The sequence below is a fragment of the Amphiprion ocellaris genome, chromosome 22 (genome assembly GCF_022539595.1).
Source record: "Amphiprion ocellaris isolate individual 3 ecotype Okinawa chromosome 22, ASM2253959v1, whole genome shotgun sequence".
NCBI classification, from domain to species: Eukaryota; Metazoa; Chordata; class Actinopteri; family Pomacentridae; genus Amphiprion; species Amphiprion ocellaris.
Window position 1 is genome coordinate 14,460,628 of NC_072787.1, and position 13,079 is coordinate 14,473,706.

General features: G+C 40.8%; 1 protein-coding gene across 23 annotated transcripts in view; it reads left to right on the top strand.

The window, feature by feature from the left end:
• eya1 (EYA transcriptional coactivator and phosphatase 1) overlaps window positions 1–13,079 on the top strand; it is a 64,324-nt gene that overhangs the window by 32,133 nt on the left and 19,112 nt on the right. For 4 of the 23 annotated variants that reach the window (XM_055007178.1, XM_035942705.2, XM_055007185.1 and 1 more), the window contains 8 exons: window positions 1,970–2,047; window positions 4,059–4,125; window positions 4,502–4,647; window positions 5,556–5,693; window positions 10,186–10,268; window positions 10,848–11,034; window positions 11,740–11,882; window positions 12,600–12,683. In XM_055007178.1, the coding sequence (XP_054863153.1) occupies window positions 1,970–2,047; window positions 4,059–4,125; window positions 4,502–4,647; window positions 5,556–5,693; window positions 10,186–10,268; window positions 10,848–11,034; window positions 11,740–11,882; window positions 12,600–12,683 (926 nt within the window). Of the gene's footprint in view, window positions 1–444; window positions 511–1,969; window positions 2,048–4,058; window positions 4,126–4,501; window positions 4,648–5,555; window positions 5,694–10,185; window positions 10,269–10,847; window positions 11,035–11,739; window positions 11,883–12,599; window positions 12,684–13,079 lie in introns of all 23 variants that reach the window. The other 19 variants (XM_055007176.1, XM_023297754.3, XM_055007175.1 and 16 more) reach the window with 16 other exon arrangements.

Here is a 13,079-nt window from a genome sequence, read left to right on the forward strand (position 1 = left end):
TATTAAGCAACCAGTAAAACAGTGCTAGTTTGTAGTGTGAATTAATTTTAACCTTGCAATCTCATTTCTACCGTAGCATTTATAGCTTGCCAAATTCAGTGCTTGTAGTAGTTGTTTTGCAGTGACTATTAGCTGTTTATTTAAGTAACCATGTAATTATTCAAAGCCCACAGCATGGAAACGATTGAGCTTTGCATGCGGTTTCTACTGTACATAGTTATTTACTCAGGTGATTCGGCTGTGCTTTAAATCTGAGCCTTTGTTTAGTGAAGCAGTCATGCCCATGTCACAAACCAGCAAGTTATTAAAAATACCCCTTGTCACGTCATCTGCAGGTTAGTCTTTGCCTTGAGCTCAGGGTTTTTTGTATATTCATCACACAGGACCCATAGTCAAATATGCAGACTGTCATGTGTCCCTTTGCCATTCTTTTGTTTCCCATAGGTGATAACATCACAATGCTTACCACTGCAGACTGGTTGTTAGGTTCTAACTCACAGTCCGCTGCAGGTTTGTCTACTTTTTGTGACATGATGAAAGGACAATACTTGGTGTTTTCCCCAACTCCACTGAAAGCACTCTTTGTGGTTGACTTTTGGAAATCATCTGCCTGACCCGTAAAGGAACATAATTTGTATTCTTTAAAATGTTCCGTAAATACACTGTTTTCAGCTGCAAAATTATAAAATTGCCTCAACTATTGTGCCTTTCATTCAAAAACTCCTTGGTATTTATTGTAGTTTTCTGTTTTAAGCATGGTTTGACACTGACTGGACTTGAGATCATTGTTATTGATTGATCAGATTGTGAACTTGCATACTGAGCGTTTTGTTTTCGTTTGGATGTTCCATGCTGTTTCCCGAATACAGTAGTTACTGTGTGCTCTGTGACCTGAGTGTGTGCTAGTTTATGCATGCACTATTTTACCACTATGTTTTCACCGGTGTGTAGTTCAAAAGAATTACCCCACGTCAGCATATGTTTCTGCACTGAGCGAGCATAGTGGAAACATGTAAAACATGACAGCAAATGGCTTCTTCAACCATGAGGGATTCCACTGAGCATGACTTTCTTGCCCACATTGTCAATTTGTTTTGCCAAAAAAGAAAAAAAAAAGAAAAAAATCCTTCAGCCCGCCTGAAGTGAAATGGATTGATTTCAAAGATTCCTGAGCTGTCAGATAGCTGTGAAATTGTCTTTGCAAATCTATCGCTGAGCTGTATTATGGAGTCAAGGTCAAACAGCATTCGCTACACTCTTAAAAAGATTTTATACACCATATACTTCCTTGACATTTCAATTGTGCCTGCATATTCCTGCCGAGCTTTTTTTTATCAGTGACTTTAAAACACTTCTACGGGAACAATTTTTAATTCAATTCGTCGTAAAGCCATTAATTTATCATTTAATTTAAATAATAATATAAGACAGTTGTTTTTGGTAAGTAGAATAATGTCAAATTTAAATGAAGTTTATGGTGCTCTTTTAAAATGATTTAAATGCAGTTTTGAAATACATAAATAGGCTTTACATTGGAAAGTGTCTTAAGGACATTATTTAAATGTAGAATGCTTTCTCCAGGTCGAAAGATGAATGATAGGTAATAAAGATGAACTTCTAAAGCCTCCACTATTAAATTATACCTAGAAAAAAGACATACAGACAAGAAAATAAATATATATATGGAGACTATTTGGATCAGTGCAAATGCAATGTTAGGTTCAATATTCATCATGTATTTAAATTGAATACTGTTGAAAAGTCTTTTGACTACTCACTCCTCCCATTGCATTTATGTTATTTTACACTGAGGAACTTTTTGCTTTACGTAAAAAAATAGTTTTGTGAATGTGAAACTCTGAAAGCCTAATGTAGTTAGACTTCTAGTTAGTCTGATCTTTTTTATATTTTCCTTTTACCTTACATTGATTAGATGCATTTGGTGACGGTGTGGCTTTTTTGTTTGCAGTTAAAACAGAGCCAATGAGCAGCAGCGAAATCGCCTCCTCGGTAGCAGACACCTCACTAGACAGCTTCTCAGGATCAGGTGAGAGAGGAAGACTGTTTTCTGTGTGTGCACTCATGTGTCTGGCTGCTTCCCTCTCACACACACACAGCTGTAGAACTGATTAGATGATGAGATGAGTCCAGATATGGGTGACTGATAAGCCAGGCCTCAGGAAGTATCCCTGCAGCTAAAATGCCAATATAATGTGTGTCTGTGTGCAAGTGTGTCGAAGAACAAGAGACTCTACCTAAACTTTGTCAGCGTATTTATATGCTGCGCTTGCTTGCGTGTGTGTGTGTGTGTGTGTGTGCGTGTGTGTGTCTGCTCACTCTGCTGGTTCCCATGTCAGTGAGGACTGAATTATGACCTGTAATGCACTGAGCCTGTCTGTCCAGTGGAGTGACACGGCGTCCCAATGGCCCTCACTCTCTACAGGCTGTTACCTTATCGCCCTGTCAGAGCCAGGGTTTTCACACCTTCCTTTCAGCAAGGAAACATCACACAGACACACACACACACACACACACGCACACACAAACACAACACATGTGGCCTTGCTAAATAAAACCAAGGCCACAGAGTATAATGAGCATTGTTGGAATTGTAAAAGAAATTATCACTAATGTGTTAATTTTTTTGCTTATTTCTTTTTTCCACAAGGAGCAGTATCTGTGTCAGCCTGCAGCACCGTGTTACACTTTCTATAAACATTTATTAATAACCACACATCCAGATATCCACGGTATTAGCTTGCTGCTAATTTTCCTGTATTTCCTTAACTATTTAACTAAGTACTTGATACTTAATGCTAGAAGTGCATAAATCACTGTATGACTTTTGTCTCCGACAATATTAATGAAATTTAGTAATCTTATCCCCCATATCCTCCGTGGGGAAACCCAAAGCTCTGTTCAGAAGAGCAAGTTTTGTCCAGTGGCAGGTGCTGCTGATGTGGGAAAAGTGCTCAATATTAATAACGTGTGTGAGGGGTTACGGCATACAGTTACATACAGTTAGCGCTCCCCCGCAACCAAATCCCTTATTTTACATGTCATGACCAATTAGACAGATGTTTCAAAACTGTGCCACTCTGCTGCAGTTAGATATGAAAACTGAGATTGTTGCGTGTCTGAATTTTTCTCGTTTTTAACTAACCGTGAATTTGATGAAATGTATGTTTTATCTGACTTAAAATATTGGAATTATAATATTTATATGCTCATTTATTTACAAACTTCAAGTACATTACATTATGCATACTCTTCATACAAATTAAAACCAATTATGGTATTTCTTTAAATACAGTTGTAAAGTTGGTAGCTGAAGACTTTGAGACTGATACTTTGCACATTTGATATTTAAGATTTAATTTAGTTTTTTATATTGGACTTTTTTTCAAAATTTGTATTTCAGTTTTTTTTAACTAAATCCTGCAAGTAACACTTAGAATACCAATATAACTTTATCTGTCTCTATTAAAAAGTATTTATTTAAGGTTTTTCCCTTTAGACAAACTTGAGAATTATGACCGAAAAAGCCAATTTTGTGTAATCTAATTCTAACTGCAGATTCCAAACAAGGGTACTTGTTTGAGTTACGTGTGGCTGAACCTTAACAAGTTAACAGCACCGTGGAACCACGCAGTCTCGCTCTTAATGATGGAATGATTATGCAGTAGCACTCATTACCTGCAATCAGTGATGTCACTTCCAATGTGGTTGTGGCTTGAACGGCCCAAGGCAACTGAAGCCACAGGCCGAGACTTATTCAGACCATCATGTGTGTGTTTACAGCGGCGGTTGTCATAGCAGCCCAGAAGTATCTCAGAGATACGCCGGTCAGCAGAAGAACCTGATGTTCTTACCTGATTATTTTACTTCATTATTGCTCTCCGGTTTTCAACCTTAAATAAGGTTACCAAAATAAATAGAGTAATGCAATGTAATTACTGTTTCCAGATTCCAGAAGTTCTGTTGGCAAAAGATAATATTTACCTTATTTCTTAATGTTTAAATATGTGCTTGCTTCTTTTCTTTTTAACTCTCCTCAGCTATTGGAACCAGTGGCTACAGCCCAAGACAAACTCACCAGTTCTCTCCACAGATTTACCCTTCCAAGTAAGGTTTCTTTTATTTTTCTGTAAAAAAATAAGCAGCATCCAACTTCATTTGGATCTTTAATTAGATCCTTCTGCTAGATCGGGGTTTTCTGACTGACTTTGTTTGCCTGGATGTCTGCAGCTTGCACACTCTGAAATCTGTTGTAATTATTATCTTGCAAAAATTTCCTTTGCTATTTATTGTTCTTTCACTTTGTATATGAGCTGTGCGATGGTATCTATTTTACGAATTGGCTAAGTGTTTAGAATAAAGTAGCACAATCACAAGGAATTTGTCAGTTAGCAAAGTTTGTGTTATGGTTTTGGGGTAAATGGTCCTCTTTCTTCCTGCCTTCCTTTCTCACTTTTGTTTTTTTGTCTCTTTTCTCAAATAGCAGAACATATCCGCATATTCTTCCTACCCCTTCATCCCAAAATATGGCTGCGTATGGACAGACGCAGTACACCACAGGAATGCAGCAGGCCGCAGCTTATGCTAGCTACCCCCAGCCTGGCCAGCCCTATGGCATCCCAGCTTATGGTAAGATCAAGACAAATCATAACCTTCGCTTGCTAAATAAGTCATGTTAATAATGTCAGAGCTCTTTAATTTGTATTCATGCATAAAATAAGAAATGTACAATTAAATATTTTTCCTTCCTGAAGGTCAAGACCAACCCCTTGCTCATACAAAGTCATGTTCCCACAATTCCTCCCGTAAATCACCCAAGAGCAGCAGAGATGCTGAGTTGTTGTTTAGTGCCTGCATATTCTCCTTCAGTGCAATAAAAGAGAATTTGCTTGTGAAGCTGTTCAGATAGATCAGAAAGATTAGTGATATAAATCTGAAAACAAAAACTGGTTTCCTCTGGCGTTGCAAGAGAAAGCATGAAGTACATGGCTCACTGTAGGCTTTATTTGTCCAAAGTCTTTGGAGTGTTTTGACCCCAGAAGTCTCTCCAATATGTGCAGGAATTTACACTGTTTATTTGAATGGAGTCCTGCAACCTACGGTTGCAAAGAAACTACATTACGAGTAAATTATCCAAGATTGTGGTCAGTGTAGCTCACAAACACAAGCAGAATGTTTTATTACTTGTGCATCTTTTCACATATGACCTATATTAGATAATTGTAATAGTTATTGCTTTTTTCACAGAATTTAAACAATCATAGTGCAAACGTGCCTTTTGATTTTTCAGCCAAGTACTCTTTCGAGTTGAGCGAACTCCTTTGCAGTATGATAAAACCAAATGCAAGATAAAAAAAATTTCTAAACAATGGATCATAGTGAAAATCAGTTACCAGATAATCACTTCTTATCCATTGTGATTGCTGTGCTATGCTAACAGACAGAGGCGGTGCCCCTTTGCTGTGTCCAGTGTAATTTAAACCTGTGTTGACTGTTGTCTGTGCATCAAACCGATCTGGTGTCACTAACTGATTTAGGTCCATTGTGGGCAGGCATAAAGACGGAGGGGGGTCTCAGCCAGTCCCAATCCCCGGGACAGACGGGCTTCCTAAGCTACAGCTCTGGCTTCACCACACCACAGACAGGACAGGCCCCCTACAGTTACCAGATGCAGGGTGAGGACATCTTTGTGAATTCTTTATCCTCTTCTCTGTGTGTTCTCAGAAGCGAGTCTGTGTTTCTTTGTGGTGTTAAAATGCAACATGAGATACGATGATTTTTTTAAAATTAAAACTGGCAGCATACAAAATATCTGAATTGGCTAACATGACAGGTTTACAAAACTGCAAAACAGACTTTGTGTCACTTGCAATCTAAAGAAATGGTTACTGTTTAGAGTTTTTCTTTTCCTTTGGCACACCTTTTTATGTATCTGTTTCAGTCCATTGTCAAAAATATTCATCTGCCACTAAGCCCATCTTATTATGGTTTATTGTACTGTAAAAAAAAAAATAAGATAAATAGGTCTGTGCTCTGTTCCTGATTTAATGACATGCAGAGCCAGACTGATTCACAACGCGGCTCTCTGCCTCACCCTAGACGATGGCTGCATCCCGGTGGTGTTATGTACAGCCACGGCTGCTTCCCTCTCCTCTCCTCTTAAAAGAATCAACACAGATGGAAAAATGGCAGGCACTTAGGAGGCACCAGCCATGTCGCTCCCCAGCCTTTGTTTTTTCTCTCCCTGTGATCATATTTGTATTTGTTTAAGAGCTGAGGCCATACAGATTTATGGCCTTGAAACCGATAAAGATGAGTTGTTGCACCCTGTACTCCCCCTTTTCTGCTCTTTCCTTCCAGTCAAACAGTCACTTTAAATGTAGATCAGGCTGTTTGCCCGATGTACTGTTTTTGTTTCTCTCTCTACTCTCTCTGTTGGTTCAGAAAGCCTCTCTATCACTTGTACAATGCAAGAACAGTTAGCTAGCAGCTACCACAGTCCTTGTGTTCTCCCTGTAATATCTAAAGTGCGACAGTTGAAATATCTCCACATGTTGCTGAAAAGCCTCCAGAGCATCTCACAATAAATAACGCCAACTCAGCAGCAGATGTGGCTCGGGGAAGCCTCTTTTCCACGCCTCTTAACCAAATACATTTGGCCACAGTCAGAGTTTTGCAGCACACATCCGAGCACCTTAAAAAAGGAGAGACGGAGAGAGAGAAAGAAAGGAAACAAGAGCCCGAGTATGTGCAGCAGAATGCACAAGCTGCTATCCTGCCCTCAGTGGTTTAACTCACGATGACAGTATTATGTGCCCATTCATCTTTTAAGTATTATGCTCTTACTCTGTCTTTCTTTTTCTTTCTGTCTATCTCCATCTCTCCCTCACTCTCTCCTGCTATCTCTGGCTATCGGATGCTCATGTTAGCGTTAAGTGCGTTAGTAATTGACAGCCATGTTAGATGACAGATTGACCACTATTCTGGCCGTGGGTTCTCTAACTGTGGCTCTGGCCCTCCGCCACACCATCAACATTACTCTTTCTGGCCTATTGATCTGCCTGGGCGATGTGCCTCAGGCCTGGGTGTCCCAACCAAAGACTCTTTTTCCACATCTGATACTCCCCTCTCTGTCAGTGTCCCTGCCACCAGCCTGTGGCCAGCTGTCAAGGCAGGGTACGATTAAATTAATGTCTTTGCTTCTTGCTTTCATGTCCGATGCCATGGAGCTTTGTGTGGGTGCTAAAGTCGTGGCACCAAATCATAAAGAGGACAAAGGCGTTTTTCTGTGCCTCTGTTTTGCAATCCCTCGTGGCACTTTTTGTAGGGCATCTCATGAATTGTCAGAAAAAGGCTAAAACATGAGAGGTGTGTGAAGAGACAGACACATTGTGCTTAATGTGGGACTGAGCAGATGCTAATTAGGTGAATAATTGGATTCCAGCATTCTGTCCCAATGGCAGTTTGAGCTGAAGAAGCTGAAGCCTTGGTCGCCTTTTTAAAAGGAGAGGCCCATCTGGACTTGATAGCCTATTCCCAAGTGAGGCATACAAACTTCTGCTACAAATATTGTGCACTGATGATAGACATAGCCCATGGCAAGGGGACTGATCAAGCAAAGCAAATGGACTTCCAATTGTGGAGCCAGAAGGCAGGAGGGAAGGAGGAGAGGAGGGAGGGATGGTGTCTGGTCTTGAGTGAGCGAACTAACTGGAGCAGGACAGGGGGAGGGAGAGAAAACATGCCCCCCGGGGAACCACAAGACTCCCTCATTCTCCCCCGACTATAACCAGCACCACCACTCCCAACAGCATGGGCTCATTCTCACTGGGCTAGCAGGGGTCCCCTCAGCTTTTATGTGGCTCCTTGTTCTCCACAGAGCAACCCTCAAACCCTGCCAGCGAGAGCTTTTATGACTGTTTGAACTGTGCATTAGGCTAATTTGTTGTCCTTCGCAGCCTCACTCCTGCTTGTCTCCCTTATTGTTCCATTGGACTTTCACTTGATGTTGAACTTTCTGCAGAGAACACAAAAGCTTTGCAAATCTCCCGGCTGGCCTTGAAATATTAAACAAAACAACAAAGAGAGAGAACAGTTCTGCTGATAATTACCGGTAGAGGCCAGGATAAAAAACATTTTAGAAATCTGCAGTGCGTGTAATTGCTGGAAGTAGAGAGTGAGAAACTGCAAAAATAATTAGTGGATCCTGGTAATCCCGAGTGCTTCTCTCTTTCAGCCACTGTGCTGGTAAATGACTGACAAAACCAAACACGGCAGTACGTCTTCTCTTTTCTGTGCTGCTTTCTATACGTTACCTAATATGCCCCCCCCCCTCCACACACACACACACACACACTCTACCCCTCAACCCGCACACACAAACTTCCCCAATCATTTCCCCCTTTCTGAAAGCTGCTTCATGTTTGTCACGGTGTGGGAGGGCCCTCCTGATGGGGCCAATGACCAGAGGATGAAAGGAGCTCCCTATGTTAGTCTCTGACAACAAAGGTGTAATTACGCCCTCATTTAGGAACAGTAAATTTATCTCCCGCCTCGTTTTCACTGAAGCTGTGGGATGCTTTTTTGACTATAGGGGGATCAAGATGGTGAAAAGTGAAGAAGCTGTGTAAAGAATGCAATGGTAGTAGCCGTTAATGTCCCCTGTGGCTGTATGGACAAACGATCTGTCTTCGTATGGAGAAAAATAAGTAACAAAGGCAGGAGGCCTTGTTTGTAAAATTTGTAAGAACTGCCATATTATTAATTCATTAGTTGTAATGAAATCATTATAATTCAAGCTTCTGTCGCTTGGTATAGAAAGTCCCCCAAACTAACCGAAACTGTCCTATTGGGAATCTCCCATATTTGCTAATTTGGTTTTATATTATACTTTTGCTATACACAATAAAGTACATATACAATGTCACATGAATAATTCTATATTACTTGCAGTTATTATTTTGTAACTCCAAATAAACGAAGCTTATATATTTATGCTTTGCTTGCGAGTGTTTACACATTAAGTCAAGCACAGCCTTCATGCAGGTAAATTCAAAAGCTTTTGCAGTGAGAATTTTGTGACTAAATATTATCTTCTTTTTAAATGCGATTGTTGCTGCCAGCAAGACAGTTTCCACGCAGACGATAACCTAATTAGTGACATTTTCGTTGAGGGTATAAATTAGCCAACCAGTGTACATGATTTTAGTTTAATACTGTTAGACTTTGGGGCGATAATTTATCAAATTTTATTTTATTCATTTAAGGATTTGTACATTTTAACTCATTTTTACACATATATTTGTACATTTTGTAGATGGGAATGAAGATAGACTTTTTTGTCAAACTAAAATTTATTTTAGCAATTTTGTTCTGAAGGGTCATGATAATCATGATAAAATAAAAAAAATTATGGATGTTCTATCTACTGTGATCCCCTTTAAGCTGCTTCTCCTGCTGCTCTGTGGCTTGACGTGACAGTACTGGTGGATGATCACTAAGGAGTGAAATTGTGCCCCTGAGGTCTGCTGCTGCTCTCCCCCGTATAACTCGTGGCATCTATATTATTAAGCCATTAGATGCTATCAACCCTGTTGAATCATTTAATTACCCTGGAGGACCATCCTTTGAGCAAGTGAAAAGAGGGGCATACATATTCATTGGGAATGGATTTCAGCAGCGGACCCAAAGCTTCCGTCTTTCTTTCTCTGTCACTACAGTGCCCCCCCCCCCACTCAACCCCAACCCCACTCCCACCGGCACCCTCATGCTCCGTCCCAGTGCATCCACCATTTCTACCCCCTGTCGCCCCACGCCACCCTTCGGTAGCTCACACACAACAGTCTCTTGTGTTCCTCACATTGTGCGGGCTTGGAAGCAGGTTCTGCCCCTCCTCACCCCCACCGCATCATTCATCAGGCCTGATCCAATCACTGATAAGGAAGGAAGAGGAGAAAGATAAGGCCACTGCTAGGAGCATTCCCTGAGGCCTCCCTCTGTTCACCACCTCATATAGTTGTTTTTTAAAAAAAAGCTTTTTTTTTCTGAAGCAGTGTGCCATGTCATTTTTGTCACTGCATTTCTGTCCATTGCTGCAGATTTAATCTTGTTTTTTGATATAACATAGGCTATACATTACTCAAAATTCTGTTATTTTTGTCCCTACAGGTGGCACTTTCACAACAACATCAGGACTGTATGCAGGAAACAATTCCCTGACAAACTCAACTGGTTTTAACAGCACACAACAGGTAGCTGTGCACTTCTTCCTTATCGCTCTTTTTCTGTTGTCTGGTATCAATATGTAGCTGTAGGTTGATGTTGGAATTGCAGGCTTGAAACCCGGAAAACTTTATGAACCATGCATACTCAATATGTTACAATTCATCCGTGACACATTCAAACATAAATCACTCACGATGTCAGAAGCTTTGTACACAGGATTATCTATTGTACCTCCTCCAACGCATATGTATTATGCCACAGAGGAAAGGGAGAAGAAAAAAATAACAAGACAGATCGGTGTCCAGATGTAGGACAGAACAGACATGTGTTTGCATTTATATTTTGAAATCTGCACTGTAAAGTAGCAACACTGGTGCAGGGCATATCTCAGATTACTCTGCCAAACCTCCTACTTATTTTTTTTTTTTTAAGTCTGCTACCTTTTGTCTCTTTTTCTCTGCTTTTTTGATCAACATCTCCCCTCTACCATGCAGTTGTACTTATTGTTCTGTTATCTCTTGGTGTTTTTTGTCCTATTTGTCTTATCTTTATCCAAACATAACCTACCTTTTTTTCCCATTACTCTACTTTGTCTTTCTCCACAGGACTACCCCAGTTATCCAGCCTTTGGTCAGAGCCAGTATGCTCAGTATTACAACAGCTCACCGTACACTTCACCCTACATGACAAGTAACAACACCAGCCCCAGCACGCCCTCCACCACCACCACCTACACCCTCCAGGAGCCACCCGCTGGCATCACCAGCCAAGCCCTCACAGAGAACCCTGCAGGTAGGAATCAAACTGCAGGCATCAGGGTTGCCTTGTGTAACTTGAATATCAGGGGTTTGACCCTGGTAAGAGTTATGTTTCTCTTTGAAATGAACAGCAGTTAGAGTGAACCCCGTCATTCACACTGAATAGAAGTTGATCTCCATAACAGAGCATGAGCTAAATTCCAAAAATCTTTCCTCCCACAGTGTAAGTAGGAGACAATTTCACTCAGTACATCTAGTAAACTGCACTGTGGCGAACAAGGAAAAATAAAGCTTAAACTGAAGACAATTTCCCATAATTTCATTTGACATTAATGCATCATCTGGCAGTTGAGATTGTATCTTTATAAGCCACTCAAAACTTTATGACTGCATTTTAAATTGTCATCCATCAACACTAAAGACAGCCAGCTTTAACAGTCATCCAATTTAGATAATTGACATCTTTGCTATTACTACTTGACATGCACTCTGTTACCTCTTGTTTATTAAATCAGCATGGAGCACAATTGCTTTTAGTATGTGTTCTGCAGCTGATTTACGATATGTTTGTTACCTGCAGGCCTGAATTGTCTGCTTCTGAATAACTTCTCATGCAGGATGCTGCCTGTCCTGCATCAAGACAAATGGTCACTCAAACGTCTTTTCTAAAAGCAAGTAATAGCTCATCTTCGATACACTCTTTTTATACTTCCCTTCCTCCTTCTTTCTTTTATTTCAGTAGAGTACAGTACCATCCACAGTCCATCAACCCCCATTAAAGATTCAGATTCGGATCGATTGCGCCGGGCCTCGGATGGAAAGTCACGTGGCCGTGGAAGAAGGAACAACAACCCATCACCGCCGCCCGACTCTGACCTTGAGGTAGGGTGAGCCCGCTACCTTGGCGACAGACAACCTCGCCCTGTCTGAGGCACATGGACACTAATCCACTTACTATATGGCTGCCACACCAACTTTAACACTTGATGGGCATTAATTCTTAAAGACTTGATTCCTTAAATGCATTATTGATGCATTGTGGAATATGTGACTCATCACTAAACACGTATCTTATATAGAGTTCTCATGTATACCTTGTAAATAAACAATAAGGCATGTGATGAAATGAGTCATCAGTGAAGTGAATTATAAATATATTCTCGTCACTGAAGGCTGCTCAATAGCTGAGACTAACAATCGCACTCTCGCCTGCATTGATAGTGACCATATGTCAAAATAAACTCTTCATAATATAGAGGGCTCTTCATTAATATGTTATTAATTTTAACGACGATAATAGCAGCCATTATAGCACTGACATCATGGCATGTTAACATATCTAGTTAATTAGTTTGTCACTATTGATTACTTTAATGTAAAGGGCAAGGGGTGGAAAGTGTGTAGTGGGGTGATGAGAGAAGTGTTGCGGTGACCAACCCAAGCAAATGGATCCTGGTCCCTGTGGCACACAAATACACGCTCCTGGCCTATTGACCAGGAGGATCACCTTGCAGCCCTACAGAGTGCACCATTGATTTTGCTTCTTTTCTCTCTGTTTTTCTTTGTTTCTCCATTCCCTCTCTGCCCCCGTCTCTCCAGCGAGTTTTCATCTGGGACCTGGATGAAACGATCATCATTTTCCATTCCTTGCTTACGGGTTCTTATGCCAACAGATATGGACGGGTGAGTGACATCAGACTGTGGCAGTAGCAGCGCACTTTATCAGCAAAACACATAAATATTAAAAGGGAGGAAAAAAAAGGATCAGAGTGGGTTAATGGCCACTGAGCAGAGGATAGATTTCACGTTGCTTTAAGTCCATAGTAAGAGGATAGAGCAGAACTCAATGTACAGATAATTGTTTCTTTTTTTAATAGGTCCAATGAGGCCTGGCAAGTATTTCACTGCTCTTTGCAGCTGTTGGAGCTATGCATGGCTGGTCGGGGCTCGGCTGCAGGGGCTCACAACAGTTGCACTCTGGATGTCTATTGACACATCTTGAGTGTTCCTTTCTCCTTCAGAAATGCCACATTGTTAGTTTAATTAAGTGCTTCTCAATCCATCCTTTTCAGGCAAGGA